Consider the following 26,072-nt stretch of genomic DNA (forward strand, 5'->3'; position numbering starts at 1 on the left):
CAGATGTAGAAATTGCATTGAGTATAGTGATTTCCATAAATTGGGCTTAGTTGAAGAGAACTGAATCAGAGTAAAAGGTTCAGCTTCTGGTTCTCTTCTCTGTCTTAACCATGATATTGAGAGCCCAAACTCACAGAAATATGTGACTGCAAATGGCAACATTTAAAAAAAATTACTTACACAGTTATGTTAAAGTCATCATTGAGGGAAGTTTTCCAAATACTTCTAAAGTTATGGCATATTGTATCATTTTTAGGCCATTACTTGTGGAAAATTTGATAAATGTTATCTTGTTGCTAAAAATTCAAGTCACTTTGTCATATGGGGGGACAGAAAGGATATCTGGCCCATTGGCCTGCTCTTTTACTGTCATCGTTAAATTCTTACTGATGAAAAAGATGATCTTTTTATTTTTAATATTCTCTTTATTTATTTATTTATTCAATTCATTCATTCACTCATTCGTTCATTTGCCGTGCCATGCAGCTTGCGGGATCTCAGTTCCCCGACCAGGGATTGAACCCAGACCACGGCCATGAAAGCCCGGAATCCTGACCACTAGGCCACCAGGGAACTCCCAATGCTATTTTTTTTAATCTTCATAGTTTTTATTTTCATTAGGTGTTAGTGAATTAAGACTCTGGTCTTCCCGACGAACTTTTTAAATCCAAGACTCAACTATTTCAATGCATTAACTTACATGTTTCACACAAGCATCACATACATCAAACTCAATTCATGCAAAACTGGATTCATAATGTTCCCACTGTAATCTGACACCAATAAGTCTTAGTAGAAAAGCTTCCTAACTGATTTTCCCATATTTACTCTTTCCTGCCGCTTCCCTTTCCCCCTCCCAAATCAACCCATTCTCTTTACTTTCCTTCTCAAAACCCTTTAGAGATCTATAATAGCTATAATCATTTATCCCTAAATCTTTACACAGCTTGCAAAGCCCTGCACAATCTGGCTGTCTGCTTTCTCCCTGTGTATTGCCATTTCCCCCTCAAACACTAAGGAGCCTTTTAAAAGTTCCTCCAGCCCTCTTATCTGTGGTGCATTTACTGCAAGCATATTTTCAAAGTATTTAAAAATATTAACCCCCATCATGTACAACAAGTATAAAACCAGTTAGTACTGAAGTTTAGGATGTGAACAAATATAGAGAAAATAAAAATTAAGAATAGTATTAAAATACTGAAGTTGTATATGTAGGTGAAGTGTTCAACAACAGAAATGACTCTGAAGGGTGGAACAAATCATGTATGTAAAGTACAGCACCCAGGCATTTGGAAACAGCAAAAAAAGTGAGAAAACGGAATTACTTGAGTTTGCGGCTCAATGTCATGTATATATACCCCACATGAACGTCAGATGACTACTCAGGTATTGCAAATTTAGGAGAAGGTCAATAATAATAATTTAATAATGGCACCTAGAGCTCTTACTGTGTGTCAGGTGCTATCCAAAGTACTTATATATTAACTCATTTAATTCTAACAGCACTAAGTACTTAGAAGTAGGTATCACTATATCCTTACTTTACAGATGAAAAAACAGAGGGTCAGAGAAGTTAACTTGCCCTAATAAGTCACATAGCTAATAAGTGATAGTGTGAAAATCTGAACTCAAGCAGTTTGGCTCTAGGGTCATTACTCTAATCCATGTGCTGTACTGTCTGTAGGTGATGTGAGAACTTAAAAGATAATTCAGATGAAATGTGTAGGGACTTCCCTGGTGGTCCAGTGGTTAAGACTTTGCCTTCCAATGCAAGGGGTGCGGGTTCGATCCCTGGTGGGGGAGTTAAGATCCCACATGCCTTGAAGCCAAAAAAAACAAAACATTAAAAACAAAACACAGAAGTGATATTGTAACAAAATTCAATAAAGACTTTAAAAAATGGTCCACAGCAAAAAAATCTTAAAAAAAAAAAAAAGATGAAATGTGTATCACAAATCATAGATGATTCCATAGGTTTTATGCCCTTTGAATACTTACAACATCAGAGTTTTTGACAGGGTGGCAAGCAGAGTACTCTAACCTCTAAGGAGTTCTCTGTGGTATTTGTAGAGTTTATCAAGGCTAGATAGAGAACACTCACCTCAACAGACTTTTAAGTCTTACCAAAACTGGTCCATTTTGGAAAAGGCTGCTCGTTTAGATTATAAGCCAACATGAAGAAGAGGTGTCTATCTTGTTTAAAAGCACTGAGGGACTAATTCATCTTCCCATTTGATGGAAATGTATCTGAAGGATGCAGGCTTTAAGCTCCTCTTAATTATTTTGGGCTTATATTAAATGACCTAACCTATATTTGAAGCCTAACCTGTTTGTAAGAAGAGGGCTTTCAGTATTGTTCTGTAACTTCCTGTTTGTTTTTTCACCTAACAATGCATCCTGGAAATCTTTGTCAGTTTTTTTTTTGACAGCTGTAGAGTGTTTAATCACATGGATGTACCTTAATTTAACTCGTACATGATTGATTATCAGTATTACTTTAAGAGTGACTTTGTGGAATCAGTGTTTACTTTATTCCTGTTTATAAAACACAGCCATCTCAGGACCACCCATGGGTTCTGCATCTGCAGATTCAACCAACTGCAGATGCAGAACCTGCAGCTACAGAGGGCCAGTTGTATATTATGCACTATATAATTCCCAATCACATATTTTAATTAAGGCTGTTAATAAAGGATGGCAAATAAATGTCATGCAGACATCTATAACTATTTCCAGATCCTGTTATTTTGATCTCTGCACACTTACTGGCAAAGCCATGATCAACCTTAGAATTTTTCTGAGTTTAGCACTTGAGGCAGCCACTGTCAGTCAGTTGGTGTTACTGTTCCAGATGAAATCTATTTGTCAGTACTCTACCTTTTTTAGATTTATTATAGCCACTTACTGCTGGTTCACTAGCTATGTTTGGGGCTGTCAAGTTATTTCTGGGAAGCCTCAAAAACCACGCATGTCTCTCCATGTGTTTCACAACCCTTCAAGTTGTTCTGGATTTACTTCACTATCTTATAGTTTCATTAAGCTTAAGATTTGTTTAAACTTCCAATCTATAATCTCACTTAAACATATAGTTTTTAAGTCATCACACTTCAAAAAAGTAGTTGCAGTATGACACTAAAATCACACACACAATATTTGGTATCTTTATGGTTTAAAAGCACTGAGGGACTAATTCATCTTCCCATTTGATGGAAATGTCCCTGAAGGATGCAAGCTTAAGCTCCTCTTATTTTGGGCTTATAATAGATGACCTAACCTATATTTGAAGCCTAACCTGTTTGTAAGAAGAGGAGTTTCAGTATTAGGGAATTTTACTACAGTGAAAAATGGGCCTAAACATAATCAAGTGTTTGTAAACAAACATTTAATAAAGCATTTTTATAGCTGAAAGTTGAACTAGTTTTTGGGAGCCATTGTTTATTGGTATAATAACTAGTTTTTAAAGGCTTAATTTTTTAGATGACAAGAAACTAGGCCTTTGCAAAATCTATAAGAAATCACACTTTCTAACTTATGTAAATTAGCACTTGTATTTCAATGAAATTAACAGTTTGTTCCCACTGCAATAGAGCTCCTCATTCATGTTTTTGCTTCTGAATCACAGATACTACTGTAGATCCTATTAACACATATATGCCAAAATTTCTTATCACTTACTACATGTCATTTATTGTACACTGTTTTTTATACTAGGGTTTCGTGAAAAATACAGTGGACCAGAGAAGAAAGGTTCTGTTGGGTTTTGCTTGCACATACATGACATACAACAACAACAGCAAAAAAAAAAAAAAAAAAAAAAAGAAAGAAAGAAAAGAAAAGAAAAAGGAAAATCTTTATAACAGGAAAATTTCAAATTACTTTTTTATCCCACATCTTTGAGTTAACTTTTCAGGAAGATGTGGCAAGTTTATCTGTACTTTAAAACAGTGATTCTCAAACTTTAGCATGCATCAAAATCACCTAAAGGGTTTATTACAACACAGATTGCTGGTCCCCACTTCCAGAATTACTGATTTTAGTGGGTCTGAGCTATTATGGAGCCCAAGAACTTCCATTTCTAGCAAGCTCCAAAGTCATTCTGATGCTGGTATAGGGACCACACTTCGGGAACCACTGGCTTACATGATCCCTCAGTGCTGTGATATTATTACATAACCCATTTTTAGAAGCACAGAACAGATTTTTCCCTCTTTCTTTCTATCCCCTTTATTGTTACCTTTCTAGACTCTCATCTGGGGACTTCCCTGGCGGTCCAGTGGTTAGGACTCTGCGCTTCTACTGCAGGGGGCGCGGGTTCGATCCCTGGTCCATTGGGGAACTAAGATCCCACATGCCACGTGGCGTGGCCAAAAAGAAAAAAAAAACTTATCTGGATTGGTTGGGAGGTTGTGAGGATAGAAGTGAGGTGATGGTCAGTTTGGAAGAGAGTAAATAAGGGGAAAACTGCCACATTTCATTAACTAAGGCATTTTCTAATGTAAAGAAAAGGAAAGAGGTTGATAAATAATTCAGCTCTTGCCATTAAAGAGCAGTTTAATTATTGTTACTGGACAAGTGTCAAGTCTGTCAATTGAGTGTTTAAATAGTGTGGGTATTCACAATTTAGAAATTCTTTTCCTTTTTCTTAAATTATCTTGAATATACTCTAGTGTATATTTGGTGTTAGAAATAAGTGGGTTGTTTTTTTTGTTTGTTTACTTGTGTTCCAATCTGGTCTTTTTTTAATGTACAGATTGATAATTAGGTTTATAACCCTGAGTTTCCCTCTCATGAAATTTGTCTTCTGTCCTCTCAAAGAGTCTATTAGAAAAATACTACATAAAAACAAGATGCTTTTCTGGTAGTCTATTTAAGGGTAGTTGTGTGCATGTGTTTGCTTTTCTTAAAGATTTACAGAGAATACTACGATTTTCTTCATTGTATTATTTCCTTGGTTCCTTGGGGAACTAACTTTTCTATCAGAATATTATTTCCTTGGTTCCTTGGGGAACTAACTTTTCTATCAGAAAAGTATTTCTCCTTAATTCAAATTTGAATTAATAAATTGTTTTTTGTATTAAATAACATGCCTGATTTTTTTTGTTGTTGCTAAACTTGTTTACCTATTGGTAGATAAAAATGATTACCATTCAACATACTGAATAATAGACAATTTTTTTGTGTGTGTGTTCTTAGTACACTCAGAAGAAGCCTTGTTTTTACTGGCAACCTGTTACTACCGCTCAGGAAAGGCATATAAAGCATATAGACTCTTGAAAGGACACAGTTGTACTACACCGCAATGTAAATACCTGCTTGCAAAATGTTGTGTTGATCTCAGCAAGTAAGTTTCTAAATCTTTTCTATCTAATTTGTTCTACTTACACTGTAGAATTCTAGATAAAATTCTTTTGATGGATTAAACTCTGACTGACTCCCTTTCTCCCCTCTTTTAATAGTAGAGGTTTGTCTATTTCAGTAACTTTTGAAATGTTTACACTGCTGCTTATGGCATTATTATTTTGTTATGGAGAGATTTCATTGTTATGGTATAAATAATAGAATTTAGCTCTGGAGAAACCTAAGTTATAACTAATTCCAGTCATTTTCTAAAATGATCTTAAGTGTTATTTCTTTTCCTTTGCTTTCATTGCTAGACCAGTTGGAATAAGCCTGAAAACCTAACTTACCAGTTCATCTGAGATTAATGCTTCCTTGTGTCTAGATAGTTGTGTAATTATTTGCCTTTCAAGATCATTCTGTTTGGGAACCATTACTCCTTTGAAGCAAGGAGGCAGATTCAGGAGAACATTTCTTTTGCACAGTACAGTTCAACCAAGTCAGCTGTCCATATTCTGAATCTGGAGGCAGCTAGAGATTTAGCTAGTTGTATTCTGTCAAACTGTTTTCTGTGCTGTGAGAAATGGAATAATGGTAAAGGTGACTAAACAGATAATTGTAAAAGCCTTTGTATTTAGTCTGTAGATTTACAGTAAGAGAATACAAATAAACCTCATAAAGTCTCCATAGTCTGCTAAATATTTTATTTGTCCAATGTCTAATTGATGACTTTTAAATTAAAGCTAGCTAAAATATATATAAAATTTCTGAGACATTTGTTATTGAATTATTTCTACTCCAAAGATGCTAATGTTAAATTCTTAAAAATGTACTTATTTAATTTACCAGTTTCTTAAGCCAGTTCTTACATTAGACATTCTTATCCCATTTATAAATATTTATAGTTTTTAAAAAGTCCCACTGATAGTAACAGAATTTTAGATACCAAGTTTTATGTTTAGGATATACTATGTAAGCTTACTTGAGAGTTTCCACATGATGATTTGGAAAAAACTTTAAAACACAAACCATTACAAACTCTGATATGCCAAAAATATATAGTGAAATCAGGCAAATTTCTTTTCCCTTTGGGGAACATTTGTAATTTTCTATATCAAGAAAACATAATTGATAAATAGAGATGAAGTGCTATTCAAGTTTTATTTTGTAAACCTAAAAATAACTGAGGCCATTAAGTATGCAGTTTTTAATTAATATGTTAGTCTTGTTTAACCTGCTTGCAAATTCCTACTTCAAGGAATTATAGAACTAAGAAGGACCACCACATCTGTTAATGAAGAACCATTCATATTTTTCCCCCAGTATAATGGTCTGCCGTTTCTTTTGACGTGAGTAATGTGTATGTTGCTCAGACTAGATTTGTACATACAGAGACTAAAGGTAACTGTTTCTATTTTTAGAAGTAAGACTGAAATTTTAAGATATACTTTGTCTCCATAGTAAGAGGTACATTAGTAATGAAGAATGTCTTTGCACACACTGCTTTTTATATTGACTTTTTTTTTTTAATCTGTAAATTTGTGTTTTAAAGGCTTGCAGAAGGGGAACAGATCTTATCTGGTGGAGTGTTTAATAAGCAGAAAAGCCATGATGATATTGTTACTGAGTTTGGTGATTCAGCTTGCTTTACTCTTTCATTGTTGGGACATGTATATTGGTAAGTAAGAATGATTCAAATTACCAGAAATTTGTTTCCAGTACTAGAATGCTTTGTGGTTTAAAAAAACACTATGTTGATCTGTGTTTATCAAATAGCATTTGGTTGAGTAGTACACAGTCTTGTAGTTCCATGATCTTGTTAAACCTGTAAAACAGAGATTTCGATCCTGTCTATGACTGTCCACTTTGCTTTAATGATAAACAGCTACAGCAGCACTACCTAACAATTGAGTGCACATGTGGGTTTTTTTTTACCTTGGGTGAGGAGAATATCTTCATGTGACCTACCGAGGAAAAAGAAGCAAAGAGTGAAGTTTTTTCTGTAATATTAAATATCACCACTGCTCCTTAGAAAGAGGCATGAAGTCATGTTTCAGTAATAAAGAATACAGTTCCCATCTGGTATGTCATAATGAATTTGACAAATTTCCTATGATGGTAGCTGAAATGATAGTGATTTTATTTTATTTTTTAAAATTTATTTACATTTATTTTAAATTAAGTCTCTTAAAAGCAAGTGAGAATGAATTCAGAGTTATCACTATGATAATATTGTTCTCACTGATTTTTATTCTGAAATACTGTGAGTTGGGGAGTAATTAGGTAACAGGAATTGTTCAACTGCCCATGGGAGGGCATTTCATGTGTAAATGTCATCTGTTGCACGTGGGAGAAATGATTGAGGATTGCTTATCTAAAGAATTAGGTTAGCATCTGTTTTAAGATAAATTGAGGCTAGTTTGAATAGCAGTTTTTTTAAAAACCTTGAAAATATCTTTTTGAACAGAATAAATTATTTGGCTGAAATTTGGGGCTCATTTTCAGATGGCACCACTCTTTTGAGAACAGGAGTAAGTAAAGATATAATACCAATATCTTCATTTATCTTAATAGAAGGACTTGTAGTAATGGATTTAGTTCATGCAACTATGATTCTTGCCATTTGTTCAAAACACTTTGAGATCCATCCCCTATTATGGCTACACACCATACTTGGCACTAGGAATGTAAAGATAAATAACTCCCTGTCCTCCTCTCCATCCCCCAAAGGTTTATAATAAAGTGTAGGAGGAAAGAAGTAGTAAACAAAAGTTAATAAATTTTTTCATCACAATTTAAGTGCTATGATAAAATTTGAGTGGTATTCTGTTCCAATGAGGGAATAATCAGTTCTACACAGTTAAGAAGAGAGGTAAGATGGTAACTAGGAAAGACTTGATAGAAGAGTCTTTTTTGTTTCTTTTAACTTCTCAATAATAAGAAAATTAGAAATTAGAAAATGGGCAAAATACTTGAATGGACAGTTCACCGGAGAGGGTATGTGAATGGTAAATAAGCATATGAAAAGATGTACCAAATCATTAGCCATTAAGGAAAAGCAAATAAAAACTGCCATTAGAAGCTATTACATGCCTATTAAAATGGCTAAAATTAAAAGTACTGACAATATCAAGTGCTAATGGGGATGCAGAGCAATGGGATTTCTCATACATTGCTGGTGAGAATGTAAAATGGTGCTTGTACTGAATGTTCATAGCAGATTTATTTATTAAAGCCCAAAAATAGAATCAACTCAAATTCAGTGGGTGAATGAATAAAAAAAACTGCATCCATACAATGAACTACTACTCAGCAATAAAGAGGAACGAACTATTGATAAACATAATAACTTGGATTTCAAGGGCATTATGGCAAGTGAAAAAAGCCAATTTCAAAATTTTACATACTCTGTGATACCATTTATATAACATTATTTAATAAAACAAAGTAAGGGAAAGTGTTAAATCACAAAAGTGCTATATATATTACTAATTATTTTAAAACAAGTTCACTTGTTTAAAAGTTTTTGAAGGTGCAGTTTTATCAAGTCCTAACCATGAAGAAGGAAGGTTTTTCCCCTTCCTCAGAGAATAAGGGTGGGTTATTTTTATTCATCATAAAGTTTAAAGGGTTTAGTATCCAATGGGGCACAACCCTGCTTCAAAAACTGGCGCTTCATTTCAGTCATCATACACCTGTCTTGTGACCAAAGTTGCACCCCATAATCTAGAAACCCATGTGTTATTGTTTTGAAGCTACAGCTTGTTAGCTTATCTTTTATCTCCAGTATTTTGATGTAGACAATTCATTGGTCTTTTTGTCTACAATAGCACATGAGACTTGCATCTTTAGGACACAACTGATACTAAGTTTGGTTCTTAGATTAACCTATTTCCTCCCAATGCCATTTAAGTAGTTTTTTCTAACCCCAATTCTTTGGGAAACTTCTTTCAGAGTTTTAGTTTTTAAAAAATTCCGTCTAAAGTTGGGGCACTCCAGGCAGCTTAATTTTATTAAATCTTTCCCCCTTTTTATCTCTCTATTGAATAGAGAGATCTGTCTCCCAGATTTGATTATTGTAAGTCCACATCTGGCTTCTTCCCCAGTTAACTTTTATGTTATTGGGTTGGCCAGAAAGTTTGTTCAGGTTTTTCCGTAACATCCCAAATGAACTTTTTGGCCAACCCAATATTTATACATACCAGTATCTATCCATGTGTGTGCATGTGTGTGTATATCTAATCTCTTCTTAGCAGACATTTAGTTTAACATTTATGGTCTATTAATCAGATCATGGCTTATTATAAAAATCAGCCTTGGCAACTTATCAAAGGTTTAAGAAAATTTACCTTTTGCTAATGTAAAAAGAAAATATAATTTACATAATACTGGAGAAGAGGATTTTCATCACAAATGATCACCTCTTACATTTTCATAATATTTTTTCTTGAATAGATTATTTTATCTTTGCTTAATCAGTTTGTCCACCACTTTTCTGGCCATTTAAGTAATTCATACAGCCCGCTCAATGCAACTTTAAAAATTATTAGTAAAAGTATTTTATGATATATTGTACAAGCAAAGCAAGGGGGCGAGGCTATTGAAAACAGGAAAGAGGTAATATAAAAATGAGAAATCTAATTTCCTATCCTCAGAAAGCTTATAATCAATTGCAAGAGAGCACACATGAAAGATAAATAAATTGAGGACTTCCCTGGTGGTCCGTTGGTTAAGATTTCGCCTTCCAGTGCAGGGAGTGCGGGGTCAATCCCTAGTCGGGGAGCTGAGATCTCACATGCCTCCTGGCCAAAAAACCAAAACAAAAACAGAAGCAGTATCATAACAAATTCAATAAAGACTTTAAAAATGGTCCACATCAAAAAAAAAAAAATCTGTAAAGAAATAGACAAACCATAATTAGTTATATAAGCAATGAGGGGACTATAACATGAGTTAGTTTAGATCAAACATTGAGATTTCACTGTACTTTTCTTTTCATGGCCTTATGTTAAAAGTTCCTGAGCATTGATTTGACACTTTCCACTCCTAATTATTACTTTCAAAAAATACTCTTTTTTTTTTTTAAATTAATTAATTAATTTATTTATTTTTGGCTGTGTTGGGTCTTCGTTTCTGTGCGAGGGCTTTCTCTAGTTGCGGCAAGCGGGGGCCACTCTTCATCGCGGTGCGTGGGCCTCTCACTGTTGCGGCCTCTCTTGTTGCAGAGCACGGGCTCCAGACGCGCAGGCTCAGTAGTTGTGGCTCACGGGCCTAGTTGCTCCGCGGCATGTGGGATCTTCCCAGACCAGGGCTCGAACCCGTGTCCCCTGCATTGGCAGGCAGTTTCTCAACCACTGCGCCACCAGGGAAGCCCAAAAAATACTCTTTTTATGTCTTTGCTTTGTTTCCTATTTTTATAAATTATTTATTTATTTATTTATTTTTGGGTGTGTTGGGTCTTCGTTTCTGTGCGAGGGCCTTCTCTAGTTGCGGCAAGCGGGGGCCACTCTTCATCACGGTGCGCGGGCCTCTCACTATTGCGGCCTCTCGTGTTGTGGGGCACAGGCTCCAGATGCGCAGGCTCAGGAGTTGTGGCTCACAGACCCAGCTGTTCCGCGGCATGTGGGATCTTCCCAGACCAGGGCTCGAACCCGTGTCCCCTGCATTGGCAGGCAGATTCTCAACCACCGCGCCACCTGGGAAGCCCTTTGTTTCCTATTTTTAAGTTACCCCTCTATCCATGGTAAATGATTATATCATTCTTGTTACAACTATTTTTCCTTTAAGAAATTTCATCTAAGCAATCCTAGATGTAGACTGATAAAACTTAAGTTTTCTGAAAGTCTGCCTCCTGCTCCTGCTTCCTTCTTTGTCAGTGTGTTTATTGGGTCAAATTAGGCAAATGTGGGAAGCTAGATAGTCTTCAACTAGTGGTATTTTCTTGTCTTTATTACATCATTTATTCTAGTTTCTATTCACTTGCAAAATTTGAAAGTAAGGCACACCAATATATAGTTACCCAAGGGGGTCTTCTTTTAAGTTATCTGAGAAACACTGACAGCACATAAACAGATTATGTTTTAACTGATAGTTTCATTTGAGGGTTGTTTTGAAAATCTTGGTTAGATGCCATCTGGTCCTTTATAAAACCTTAGGGTTTTGGAAAAATTGCTGTATCTTAATTTTTTTCCATTAGATAATGAAGAATTTCAACCTTAGACCAGGTGAATAGTATTTTTTAACCTGAAAGCTCCAACAAGTCTCACTAACCCTCAATCCCATCTTCCCCCATTTAAAAGCTAGGGAGGGGCTTCCCTGGTGGCGCAGTGGTTAAGAATCTGTCTGCCAATGCAGGGGACACAGGTTCAAGCCCTGGTCCGGGAAGATCCCACATGCCGCGGAGCAACTGAGCCCGTGTGCCACAACTACTGAGCCTGCGCCCCAGAGCCCGTGAGCCACAACTACTGAGCCCACGTGCCACAACTATTGAAGCTCGAGCGCCTAGAGCCCGTGCTCCACAACAAGAGAAGCCACCGCAATGAGAAGCCCGTGCACCACAACAAAGAGTAGCCCCGCTCGCTGCAACTAGAGAAAGCCCGTGCACAGCAATGAAGACTCAGCGCAGCCAAAAATAAAATAAAATTAATTAATTAATTAATTAAGAATAAAATAAAATAAAAGCTAGGGAGGCAACAATGCTGTTCTGATAATTTCCAGATTGTTTCAAGTATATAGGGTCCCAAGAATGTTGTTTATATTCTAAATGTAAGCCTTTATATACCCAATTTAGAAAGAAACATGAATTTTCCTTTAAGTTAAGAGCTACCACCTTTACTTTGTTAAAAAATCTGATCATTTATATATGCTATATTTAAAGCATTTAAGTCACTTTCAAAATTACCACTGGGATTTATATTTAAAATCAACAATAAGACTGAAATATTTGGGTGTTTTTCCATATGTCCTCAGTAATTCTAATATCCAACAGGAAATTAAAAGCAATATAGTATTTAAGAAGGCTATGATAGCTTGTTTATTTTGTTAACATTCCTTTCAATTCATGTTCTGTTTGCTTTCACCTGACTTTTGACTTGAACTGCCCTAAATAATAGAGATTGGAGGATGGTAAGAAGGAGAAATTGATAATTTAAGAAAGAATCTAGAAGAGTACTCTCAGAACTTGTATAAGATTTACCTAATTTTCTGTATGAAAAGTTTGTTTGTAATAGATGTTTTAGGTTTTATAGCTTGTCTAATCTATTTGTTTGTCTTTACAGCAAGACAGATCGGCTTGCCAAAGGATCAGAATGTTACCAAAAGAGCCTTAGTTTAAATCCTTTCCTCTGGTCCCCCTTTGAATCATTATGTGAAATAGGTAAGCTTGTAGAGGTGGCTACGGGAGGGTTCTCCCATTTCTTCTTCCTCTTTTTTTTACCCTGCTTAATTTTTGGAGAGTGATACAAATTATCCACAAGAAAAGTATTTTTCAAAGCTAAGGGCTTTTAAAATTGAGAACAAGAAATAAGGTAGAATCATATGTTTCAGGAGTAATGTGCCCTTTCTTGTGTCCTCTAGAATGAGTTGTATTGTGAGCATAACACTAGCCAAAATAGCATTCTGAGTAAGAAAAGAAATTAATAGAATGCCTAGAGCAGAAACTGTTCTATAAATAAGACCTGGATAATATGGGGGGAGAGTGTCTCAGTATATATGTTCCAGGATGCATGAAGGATCATTTTAAAACATTGCTGTGTCTTTACATGGAAGTGCTCAAAACTTTACTATGATTTCTACAGGGTTTCACCTCTCCACCCTCACTCCTTACCTTGAGCAAAATGAGATCTAGTTGCTTTCTGCTTTAAAACAAACACAGAAATCTGCATTTTCCTGTGATTTATTATATTTAAAGTCAGTGTCATTGTGGTTTAGTTTATTTCCTGAATTTACAGCTTTATCTTAGGGGTAAACTTTTACAATAAATTGATGGATGGGCTTTTGGGAGATAAATCTGATTCACTGAAACAGACAGAAGAACTTTAAAACTCTGGATAAGGCCTTATTTCCACTGATTTATGCATGCTTGAAAAAAAAATTTAACCTTCCTTTCCTCAGAGGCAAACTTTTTTTTTTTCCCCTTCACAGGTGAAAAGCCAGATCCTGACCAAACATTTAAATTAACATCTTTACAGAACTTTAGCAGCTGTCTGCCCAACTCTTGCACAACACTAGTATCTAATCATACTTTATCTCACAGACAGCCTGAGACAGTTCTTACAGAAACACCCCAGGACACAATTGTAAGTATATTATACACTAGTGTTCAAAATATTGTGAAAATGAAAAACAATGATCTGAACTAAATAATGTATCATAAATGACATGGTAGAAATTTTCTGTTTCAGGAATTAAACAGACTGAATTTAGAATCTTCCAATTCAAAGTACTCATTGAATACAGATTCTTCAGTGTCTTATATTGATTCAGCTGTAATTTCACCAGATACTGTCCCTCTTGGAACAGGAACTTCCATATTATCTAAACAAGTTCAAAATAAACCAAAAACTGGTCGAAGTTTGTTAGGAGGACCAGCTGCTCTTAGCCCATTAACCCCAAGGTAAGACAAATAAAAGATACTTTAAAATGTGCTGTAATATTAAACGATCATATAGTAATTCCTGTATTGGTAATATAAATTAATATGAACAGCAACTTATAAATCATTATGGAAATAGAGGTATTTAATAAGTCAATAATGAACCTATTCCATTTTCAGAAAATGAAGTAATAGAAATACAGTACCTGTGATAAAAATTCCTTCTTAAATATTGGAGAAAATTTTAAAGCATGCCTTATTCAGCTGGTGTATGAATTTAAAAAATATTGTGTTTATGGCTGTGCATCAGTGAACCTCTTAAAATGTTGGAATGCTTATGATAATAATCAGAGTGACAGCAGTGGTTATTGTTAAAGTGCTGTATTCCAAAATGGGAAGGAAGAATTGACACCTATTGATATGAAATATTTTGTCAAATTATCAGAAATATATGTATGTATAAATATAGGAACCCAGCCCAGAGGATACATATCCAAAAGAATCAAAATAAAAAATTATATGTTAAAACAGACTATGAGTTGGGTCCCAGGGCCAGGGAGCTACTAAAATAGTATGACCATGAGATTACAAAACTCATTGAATCCACAGATGTGTTCATTGGTTTCTGGAGACATTTTCTCTGTAATAGGGTCTAAATCCCATAAATTCCAAGAATTTGAAGTAATTTGATAATTTGGATCTTAGCTTTTACAAAGCCACTCTTCTTTGTTTCTAATAAATCTCCTGAGTCAGTAGTTGCTGCTCAATTTAGTTTCTTGATTTTTTTTTTTTTTTAATTTTAGTTATGGTGGGTGGAATAGTCTACATTCACAGCTTATTTTTAATCTGCCCCTCAGATCCTCAATGCCCCCAAGACTGATTTACCATTCTCTTCCTTTTAGACCTTCTAATTTAAGTATACTGCTGCTTTATATATGCCTTGATGACTTTTTGACACCTTGATTTCAACCTCTTCTCAGTTTTGGGATTTTGCCATTAGAAACCCCAAGTCCTGGAGATGGATCCTATTTACAAAACTACACTAATACATCTTCTGTAATTGACGTGCCATCCACCGGAGCCCCTTCAAAAAAGGTATTTTCCATGTAAAATACAGTTTTGGTATTGATGAAGGAAATTCATTTAAAATTCCAATCTGTTAAAGGCAATTTCAGAATCCAACTTTCTTTAATTGCCGTTGCTTTAGAAGAGTTTATCTAAATGTAAAAGAAGGTCGTCATTATCATAGCCTCCGGTCATAGTAGGAGACACAAAGCTGGTTGCTCTTTTGGCCACGTAAGTTTGTAACTCACAAGTATAGTTTATTTCAGCATATAGCTAAATAAACATATTCAGATTTTTACTTTTTATTTCCTTTTTTTAAAAAACAAAATTAAGATTGTTTCTATCACTTTGAATGTAAATAATGGAAATTACACCTGCCATAGTTTTTTCTTGTCCCCACCACTATGTTTGTTTTTTAATTATACTAATTAACATGATAAAGCCAGCTATTTCTGATAATAAAATTTTTATAGTGGATCCTCATACAGGTGGAGTAAATATGTAGTAAATGTGTAGTAAAATGAAAAATATTTCACAGTATCCTTATAGTAAACACTGCAACAAGACCGAGTTGCAACTGCGACTCTTTTTATAATGTTCTTTTATTAAAGTCTGTGGCAGTAGAAGCCAAAGTGCTGTTTATTTAAAACATATCTGTGGTGCACGGTATCTTATGTGAGAATTAAATTAGTTATATGTAAAATGCCTATTGCCGTGCTTAATAGATGTTTAAGAAATGGAAGCTAAATGAGTCAAACTGGTATGTGAATGACTGATATAGCCCTTTTACCCTCCTAGAGAGACATGTTTCTTCTTGTTTTGTTTTTACTCTTTTACTCCTGAACTTCCTTAGAGTCAGCAAAATTTTTTTCTACGATAGCTTCTTAATGAGTGATAATAGGAACTCCAAGAGTGGTAAACAGGGTCTATAAAGTAGTTAATATGTGGATTATTTTAAATAAGATTTTTTTAAAGTTGGCAACTACCTGCTGTTGTATTATTATGGGAGTGAAATATAAGTGTGGAAATTAGTTTATTACAGTTATGAGAAGGCATAGTAGGATGGTGGTTAGCATGCCAGGTGAAGTAGGCCAAAACCATGTGAGTCAGAGTAATTAAGGACAAGTTAGGCAATGAACAGGTACATGATTTCATTGCCCAGTCTCAACCTCTTCCTGTCTCAACCTCTTCTGCCTCTGTTCTATTACAAGACATTCCTGGAAAAGCTATACTTCTAGGTCTGCCTGCAGTATCAACTAAAAATATCAAACCGAGTAGTGAGTTCAGTAGATAGTTCTTTGCTAAATAAGGACCAAAGTTGACTAAGTTTTGTCCCTTGGGTGAATGTAGAGGTCCTAATCTGGGGAAGGAAGAGGAGGAAGTGTTATAAAAGTTTTATTGTAAGGGAGTGGTAGATTAGGTGAAGATATTCAGTGGATAGTTAGTTATAGAGGAAAGACTATGGCCAAGTGATAGAAATAATAATTGAAGGGTTAAAATGGCCAGGCTCTCCTAGGGAAAGAGAGAGTAGCTAAAGATCTTAATTTGGTAGTAAAAAAATTTTTTTAGTATCCACTGACACGGTAGCCAGCGATCACTTTATAAAGAAGTTAAGTGAGGACTTCCCTGGTGGTCCAGTGGTTAAGACTCCATGCTTCCACTGCAGGGGGACATGGGTTCATCCCTGGTCGGGGAACTAAGATCCCTCATTACGTGTGGCGCAGCCAAAAAAGAAAAAAAAAAAAGGTTAAGTGATGAAAATAAATAGAAATAAGGTAATAAATTAGAGAAAAGAGAAGGGGCAAGCAGAGACCAGTTAATAGAAGATTGAACACACCAGAAAGAAATGCTAATTCTAAGAGCAATATTCTTAGAATTTGGAAAATAATTGGATGATTTTTTTTTAATCTACTCCTCTGAATTACTCTAGAACTGTTTTTACTAAGTGCCAAAGAAGGGATATAAAATCTTACTGTATTATTATTTCTTTATGTATACTAAGTTAGATCATAAATCTTGAGAATAGTAGCTGTCTTAAAATTCTTTAGCATTTAGCCCAACTGGGAAAGTTTTCTAGGAATTTTGAGCCTTTCTCTGGAAACTAAAGTTGAAAGATGAAAGGATAGTATAAGGGTAAAAATACTGAGGTTAATATGGGGAAATAGGCTGATGTTCATTCTAATATAACATTAAATTAACCTAAAATGACATAAATAATGACATTAATAGTTTGTGTTTTCAGATGATAGTATATAATATGAAATCTTGTATTGGGAAAACGTAGATGGGCACATCATGATGTCTTTTATCATTTACAGTGCAATTTATAATTCACAAACCTTAGACTTTTTGTGTTTTACAGTCTGTTGCCAGAATCGGCCAAACTGGAACAAAGTCTGTCTTCTCACAGAGTGGAAACAGTCGAGAGGTAACTCCAATTCTTGTTGCACAAACACAAAGTTCTGGCCCACAAACAAGGTATTTATTATGGTGTCATTATTTGATATTGTTTCTTATTGTGAAACATGATTGTAATCTTTCCGTTTAGGCGGGTTTTGACTGTCCCAAGAATTCTAGAATGACTATTGTAAATTTTGAATATGTTAAATTTGAAATTTCTAACTTACTGAAAAACGAGTTTAATTTTTAGTTGAGTATTATAATGCAAATCAAGACAGGAGTTAGCTAAAATACCTTTTTACTCTAATTGCCTCATGAATTTGTTTAAACTAGATATTCTGAGCAGTCCTCCAAAATAATTTTCTTCTTTTTTTATATGATCTTCTCCACTGGTCAAGTACAGATAGATTATTCTCACCTTCCCCTATTATGCATTTCTGTAAATAGATCATAATACTAATCTTCCAATAAATCTTCAAATAATGAATCCATTTCCACACAGAAGTGGTGTTAAATAGGATCTCTCTTCTTGTTCAAGGACTCAAAAATAAATTATAGCTAATATTTTAAGAGAAAGCTCCAACTTTGTCTCCTAAAATAATGAACATGTACCATAAGTCTTAAAACAGACATACGTGTGCATATACCTTGACTATATAAAAGGCCTCAATATTTCTAAAATGCCAGGATGGTAAGTCTCATCATGAGGGCCAGCTCTCAGGCAGGTGACAGTGATTGCCTCAGGCTCGGTTATGAGAAGGAGCCTGAGGCCTCCTGCAGAGCATCATTAATCAGGCCAAGTATATGCTAGTCTTGAAGATTACATAAACATAATTTACTGAATTATACATTTCACTGTAAACAAATATACTAACTGTAATATGCATCAACTATAATGATTTTGTGTTCTTTGTATTATTCCATTTTATCTTCTCTTTTTTTAAGGTATAGTTGATATACACCACTTTATCTTCTTTACTGCTTGTTTTAGTTTCCTACAGCTACTGTAACAAAGTACCACAAACTGGGTGGCTTAAAACAACAGAAATTTATTTACTCACAGTTCTAGAAGCTATATTCCAAAATCAAGGTATAGACAGGACCGTGCTTCTTCTGAAGCCACTAGGAGAGGATCCTTATCTCTTCTAGCTTCTAGTAGCCCCAGGCATTCCTTATTTTGTGGTAGCACAACTCAGTATTTGCCTCTGTCTCCACATAGCCATCTTCCCTGTGTGCCTCTGTATTCAGATTTCCTTTTTCTTATTAGGACATCAGTCATACTGAATTAGGGCCCACTCTGATGACCTCATCTTAACTTGATTACATCTACAAAGACCATATTTCCCAAAAAGTTCACATTAGCAGTACTGGGGGTTAGGGCTTCAACATATCCTTTTGGAGATACAATTCAACCCATAACATTGCCTTATTAACACTTACTCTTTATTTTGTCTTTTTAGAGGTCGTTTTAGGGTTTATATTACACATTTTAACTTATCAAAGTCTACCTTCACATAATACTATACCATGTCACATATAGTATAAAACCTTATCACGGTATATTTTCATGCTCCTCTCTCAGTCTGTATGCTATTGCTGTCATATATTTTACTTCTATAGAGTGATTGTTGTAGTTTCTGCCTTAAATAGTTATCTTTAACAGAGTTTTTTTTTTTAATAAGAAAAAGAAGTCTGTTTTATAGATACCCACATATTTACTGTTTCTGGCGCTGTTTCTTTCTGTAGATCCAGATTTCAATTCGGTATTTTTTTTCCTTCATCTTGAAGGACTTCTTTTAACATTTCTTGTAGTCTAGGTCTGTTGGTAATGAATTTTTTTTCAGCCTTTGTATGTCAGAAGAAAGTTTTAAGTTCACCTTTGTTTTTATTTTTGAAAGATATTTTCACTGGGTATTGAATTCTTTTTTAAAAATATTTATTATTTATTTATTTATTTATTTTGGCTGCACTGGGTCTTAGTTGAGGCATGCGGAATCTTTAGTTGTGGCATGCGGACTTCTTAGTTGCAGCATGTGGGCTTCTTAGTTTCAGCATGTGGACCCTTGGTTGTGGCATGCATGCAGGATCTAACAGTTCCCCGACCAGGGATCGAACCCGGGCCCCATGTATTGGGAGCACGGAGTCTTACCCATTGGACCACCAGGGAAGCCCTGGATATGGAATTCTAGTTGACAGGTTTTTTTTTTTCTTTAAAGATGTTGCTTTACTGTCTACTGGCTTGCATTGTTTGTGGCAAGAAGCCTGTTGCCATCCTCATTTTTGTTTCTCTATGTATGTAATCTGTCTCTTTTCTCTGACTCTTAAGATTTTTTCTTTATCACTGATAATTAAGCCATTTGATTATGATGTGCTGTAGTGTGTTTTCTCCTTTCTTGGCCTTCAAATTCATTGAGCTCCTTGGATCTGTAAGTTGATAGTTTTCATCAAATTTAGCTAATTTTGGGCCATTATTTCTTCAAAAACTTTCTGTCCATGTCCCTCTCTCTCATTCTGGGACTTCAAGTACATGTATATTAGACTGTTTAAAGTTGTCCCACAGTTCACTAATACTCTGTTCTTTTTTGTTTCCAGTCTTTTTCTTCTCTTTCATTTTGGATAGGGTTTACTACTGTGTCGTCAAGCTAACGAATCTTTTCTTCTGCAGTGTCTAATCTGCTGTTAATCCCATTCAGTGTGTGTGTGTGTGTGTGTGTGTGTGTGTGTGTGTGTGTGTATTTTATCTTAGGCATTCTGTTTTTCATCTCTAGAAGTTTGATTTTGTTCTCTCCTTAACATGCCTATGCTTTCTTCTACCTTTTTTAACATATGGAACTACATTTATAGTAGCTCTTTTAGTGATCTTAACTACTAAGTCTTACTGTGTCTGTTTTTTATTGATTGGTTTTTCTCTTCAGTATAGGTTATATTTTTCTGCTTCTTTGCATGCCAAGGTTTTTTTGTATGCCGGTTATTGGAAATTTTACGTGGTTGAGTGCTGGACTTTTTGTATCCTTTTAAGTATTTTTCAAGTTTTGTTCTGGGATGCACTCAAATTTTTTTTTAATATCTTTATTGGAGTATAATTGCTTTACATTGTTGTGTTAGTCGCTGCTGTATAACAAAGTGAAATCAGCTATATGTATACACATATCCCCATATCCCCTCCCTCGTGCGTCTCCCTCCCACCCTCCCTATGCCACCCCTCTAGGTGGTCACAAAGCACCGAGCTGAACTCCTTGTGCTATGCAGCTGCTTCTCACTAGCTATCTATTTTACATTTGTATATATGTCAATGCCACTCTCTCACTTCGTCTCAGCTTACCCTTCCCCCTCCCCCTGTCCTCAAGTCCATTCTCTATGTCTGCATCTTTATTCCTGTCCTGCCCCTAAGTTCTTCAGAACCACTTTTATTTTTAGATTCCATATATATGTGTTAGCATATGGTATTTGTTTTTCTCTTTCTGACTTACTTCACTCTGTACGACAGACTCTAGGTCCATCCACCTCACTACAAATAACTCAGTTTCGTTTCTTTTTATGGCTGAGTAATATTCCATTGTATATATGTGCCACTTCTTCTTTATCCATTCATCTGTCATTGGACACTTAGGTTGCTTCCATGTCCTGACTCTTGTAAATAGTGCTGCAATGAACATTGTGGTACATGACTCTTCTTGAATTATGGTTTTCTCAGGGTATATATATGCCCAGTAGTGGGATTGCTGTGTCATATGGTAGTTCTATTTTTAGTTTTTTAAGGAACCTCCATACTGTTCTCCATAGTGGCTGTATCAGTTTACATTCCCACCAACAGTGCAAGAGGGTTCCCTTTTCTCCACACCCTCTCCAGCATTTATTTTTTGTAGATTTTTTGATGATGGCCATTCTGACGGTGTGAGGTGACACCTCATTGTAGTTTTGATTTGCATTTTTCTAATGATTAGTGATGTTGAGCATCCTTTCCTGTGTTTGTTGGCAATGTGTGTATCTTCTTTGGAGAAATGTCTATTTAGGTCTTCTGCCCATTTTTGGATTGGGTTGTTTGTTTTTTTGATACTGAGCTGCATGAGCTGCTTGTATATTTTGGAGATTAATTGGTCAGTTGCTTTGTTTGCAAATATTTTCTCCCATTCTGAGGGTTGTCTTTTCGTCTTGTTTATGGTTTCCTTTGCTGTGCTTTTAAGTTTAATTAGGTCCCATTTGTTTATTTTTGGTTTTATTTCCATTTCTCTAGGAGGTGGGTCAAAAAGGATCTTGCTGTGATTTATGTCATAGAGTGTTCTGCCTATGTTTTCCTCTAAGAGTTTTATAGTGTTTGGCCTTACATTTAGGTCTTTAATCCATTTTGAGTTTATTTTTGTGTATGGTGTTAGGGAGTGTTCTAATTTCACTCTTTTACATGTAGCTGTCCAGTTTTCCCAGCACCACTTATTGAAGAGGCTGTCTTTTCTCCATTGTATATTCTTGCCTCCTTTATCAAAGATAAGGTGGGATATGTGGGATGCACTTAAATTACTTGTTAACGGCTTGATCCTTTCAGGTTTTGCTTTTTAATTTGTTTGGTGGGACAAGAGCAGCCTTTAGTCTGGATTAATTTTGCCCCACTTTGAGTACTCTACTCAATGACCTGTTTAGTATGAGGTTTTTTCACTCTGGCTATTGAAAATATGAGCCATTCCCAGCCCAAGGTGAAAACATTCTGTATGATAACATAATGATGGATGCATGTCATAATACATTTTTCCAAACCCATAGAATATACAAAACCAAGAGTGACCTCTAAGGTAAACTATGGGCTTTGGATGATTATCAATGAGTGACAATGTGATAGTCACTGTAGATTCATTAACTGTAACATTGTACCACTTTGGTGGGGGATGCTGATAATGGGGGAGGCTGTGCATGTGCGGGGGCAGGGAGTATATAGAAATTCTCTGTACCTTCCCCTCAGTTTTGCTGTGAACCTTAAACTGTGCTAAAAAAGAAAAATAGTATTAATTAAAAAATTATCATTAAAAAGTAAATTGGTCAACCCAAATGACCTCACTTGCTGAAATCTCTACATTGAGATTGTGTCTTTGAAAGCCTGTGCATTCTTTATTCACTGGTCAGCTTCTCTTTTATTTTCAGAAGCTTCTTTGACCCAGACTCAGGTAATTAGTAGGATTTCCCATAAGCTGTATAAACTGTAAATAGTTTAGTCCATAGACTTACTGTCAATTAGATAATTTGAGGTTTAAATCTGCTTGCTTTCTAACAATGGAATTCTTTTTTTTTAATTGAACTATAGTTGATTTACAAAATTGTATTAGTTTCAGGTGTACAGCAAAATGATTTGTTATACATACATATATATATATATATACATACATTTACATATATTCTTTTTCAGATTCTTTTCCATTGTAGGCTATTATAAGATACTGAATATAGTTCCCTGTGCTATACAATAAATCCTTGTTTATTTTATGTATAGTGGTGTGTATCAAGAATAAAATTCTTATCTCTTAAGATTTGCCTTTAAAGTAAAAAAAAAAAAATCTATCCAAGTGATTATTAGATTCCTTTTGCTCTAAACAGAATAATCCCTTGGTGTGGCTGTTTGAATTTACAGGGTAATAACTTCCCAGGTATCAATTGTTCTAGTTTCTTTTTCTCTAACTTGCTATAGTTGCAAACAAGGGCTAGAGATAATTGGTTTATAGATGTGTTTACTATTTATTGACCCATAATTTTTATGTGGATTGTTTTAAGTTCAAATTAGCAATTTCAGATAGAGTGAAGATCTGTGCTATAATTTTTATCATTTTATCGTAACAAGAATCATTTTTTAAATAAGAGTTTTCATAGGGGGATGAGAAAAGGACTGATCTCATCAATTTTAGAATGCAAACATATTGAATGCATATTTTTTAATATACTTGAATTGAAACAATAGTTAATGGTCATAAACTGAGTTTTTTTTTTTAATGTCTACTTTTATAATTTTTTAGTACAACACCTCAGGTATTGAGCCCCACTATCACATCTCCCCCAAATGCACTGCCTCGAAGAAGTTCACGACTTTTTACTAGTGACAGCTCTACAACCAAGGTAATTTAAAGATTTCTGTATGTCACATTTACTTAATGCTTCCTCCTCTAAAATTTCTGTTCATCGATGACTCAATGTCTGATGAATAAATTATACTATTTAAAAATTTTTTAATGTTTTTTAATTTGGAGGACCATCTGTAACATTTGTAAATTTTCTTGGTCCTTTAATAAATATAACATTGTAGAAATTACAAAATTATAGTGATGGAGAGCAGGTCAGTGGTTATTAGGAGTTAGAACTGAGGGGAGGATGTGACTTTTACAGCATAGCACAAGGGAATTTCTTTGTGTAGTGGTAGAGCAGTCCTATATCTTTATTGTGGTAGTTGATTACACAAATCCATACATGTGACAAAATTATACTGAACTATATACACCAAAATTTTTTAAAAGGTGCATGTGAAAACTGATGAAATCCAAATAAGATCTATAGTTTTGGTGCTAGTGTTGTACCAATTCCAATTTCCTGGATTTGATGGTGTACTACGGTTATGTCAAATGTTATCATTGGGAAAAATTGTGGGAAGAGTAAATGGAAATTTTCTGTGTTTTCTTTGCACGTTTCTTTGCACAATTGGAGGAACTTATACCTTTGGTAAATTTTCTTCATCCATTGACAAATATTATGGACAGTCTTTAACTCTGACATATATAGATCAGCAATTTTATACCTTATAAATTACAATGCTCTGAGACAATTAGATAGTTGTTGTATCTACTTACTTTCTTATTTTTAAATAATAAATGAAAGTGATGGGTTTTTTTTAATGTTTGTTTGTTTCTTTATTTATTTGGCTGCGTCGGGTCGTAGTTGCGGCACATGGGCTCTTCGTTGCGGCGCGCGGGCTTCTCTCTAGTTGTGGTGCTTGGGCTTAGTTGCCCCATGGCATGTGGGATCTTAGTTCCCCAGCCAGGGATTGAACCCACGTCCCCTGCATTGGAAGGCAGATTCTTAACCATTGGACCACCGGGGAAGTCCCAAAAGTGATATACTTTCAATAAAGAGAAATGCTTAAAGCTAATGTACCTTAAACACTAGCTAGTTAATATGATTTATTTTCAGAATTGTTGCATTTGAAATTAAATGACTTTGATGACTTTTGTTTTCTGAGAAAAATACAGATCAATCAAAACTGTTTATTTTATATCTAATACTTGAGAAAAAGGGTTGGGAGGATGTCTAAAATAAATGAGTATAATAAGTGTGGGATTTTCCTTCTTGTTACAGGAGAATAGCAAAAAATTAAAAATGAAGTTTCCACCTAAAATCCCAAACAGAAAAACAAAAAGTAAAACTAATAAAGGAGGAATAACTCAACCTAACATAAATGATAGCCTAGAAATAACAAAATTAGACTCTGCAATCATTTCAGAAGGGAAAATCTCCACAATCACACCTCAGATCCAGGCATTTAATCTACAGAAAGCAGCAGCAGGTCTGTTTTAAATGCTTAATATCTTCTTTGTATTTTATTTTATTCACTTATTTTAAGTAAATTTATTTATGTTCATTAAAGTGCTTTCCATTTTTTTCTGGATAGATGTGGAATTTTTAGTGAATTATTTTGTAATTAGCCTTTCTAGAAAACCAGACTGCTTTACTGTGTTTTTCTCCTTTGTTTACTACATTGTTTTCTCCTAGAAGGTTTGATGAGCCTTCTTCGTGAAATGGGGAAAGGTTATTTAGCTTTGTGCTCATACAACTGCAAAGAAGCTATAAATATCTTGAGCCACCTACCGTCTCACCACTACAATACTGGTTGGGTCCTGTGCCAGATTGGAAGGGCCTATTTTGAACTTTCAGAGTACATGCAAGTAAGTATGAAAAATAGTTATATATGCCTTTCTAGAGATAATTTAAATTTAATTAAAATGCTTATGCTTGAGAAGACTAGATCTAAAGGGTCAGTATTTATTATGTAATGTCTATATTTATTTTGTCACTATTTATAATTTATCAGCACAATTCTTTCTGTGTTAAGGGGTAGTTTAAATTCTTTGGGATTACTTGAGATAGATTTGTAGAGAACCCAAGTCATCCATACATTCTTTTTTTTTTTTAATTTATTTTTCCTTTTTTTTTTTTTTTTTGGCTTGTGTCGGGTCTTAGTTGGGGCACACAGGATCTTTGTTGAGGCATGCAGGATCTTTTTGTTACAGCACACGGTCTGCTTGGGTTTCTCTCTAGTTGTGCCGCTCGGGCTTCTCTCTAGTTGTGGCGGGCAGGTATTCTCTCTCTAGTTGTGGCGCGCGGGCTCTGTAGTTTGTGGCATGCGGGCTCTCTCCTTGAGGCACGAGCTCAATAGTTGTGGCACTTGGGCTTAGTTGCCCCACAGCATGTGGGATCTTAGTTCTCGACCAGAGATCGAACCCGCGTCCTCTGCTTGAAAGGTGGGTTCTTTACCACTGGACCACCAGGGGAGTCCCCATCCATACATTCTTATGTGAAACATTTGTACTATACTTAGTTGGATCTGAAAATATGTATTTACCATGTAATAGATATTTATAATCAATTCTTTCTACTATATATATAGAGTTCTTACTGGGATGACTTTTTGGCATTTAGTATGTTTTATAAA

At 35.0% G+C, this 26,072-nt stretch overlaps 1 protein-coding gene across 8 annotated transcripts in view; it reads left to right on the forward strand.

Moving 5' to 3' along the window:
• CDC27 (cell division cycle 27) overlaps positions 1–26,072 on the forward strand; it is a 57,394-nt gene that overhangs the window by 14,932 nt on the left and 16,390 nt on the right. For 3 of the 8 annotated variants that reach the window (XM_059906834.1, XM_059906839.1, XM_059906837.1), the window contains exons 3-12: positions 5,194–5,341; positions 6,890–7,015; positions 12,615–12,712; positions 13,480–13,634; positions 13,740–13,951; positions 14,911–15,025; positions 17,340–17,473; positions 23,389–23,488; positions 24,719–24,926; positions 25,133–25,305. In XM_059906834.1, the coding sequence (XP_059762817.1) occupies positions 5,194–5,341; positions 6,890–7,015; positions 12,615–12,712; positions 13,480–13,634; positions 13,740–13,951; positions 14,911–15,025; positions 17,340–17,473; positions 23,389–23,488; positions 24,719–24,926; positions 25,133–25,305 (1,469 nt within the window). The remainder of the gene's footprint in view (positions 1–5,193; positions 5,342–6,889; positions 7,016–12,614; positions 12,713–13,479; positions 13,635–13,739; positions 13,952–14,910; positions 15,026–17,339; positions 17,474–23,388; positions 23,489–24,718; positions 24,927–25,132; positions 25,306–26,072) is intronic. The other 5 variants (XM_059906836.1, XM_059906840.1, XM_059906838.1 and 2 more) reach the window with 3 other exon arrangements.

The sequence above is a fragment of the Balaenoptera ricei genome, chromosome 20 (genome assembly GCF_028023285.1).
Source record: "Balaenoptera ricei isolate mBalRic1 chromosome 20, mBalRic1.hap2, whole genome shotgun sequence".
NCBI classification, from domain to species: Eukaryota; Metazoa; Chordata; class Mammalia; order Artiodactyla; family Balaenopteridae; genus Balaenoptera; species Balaenoptera ricei.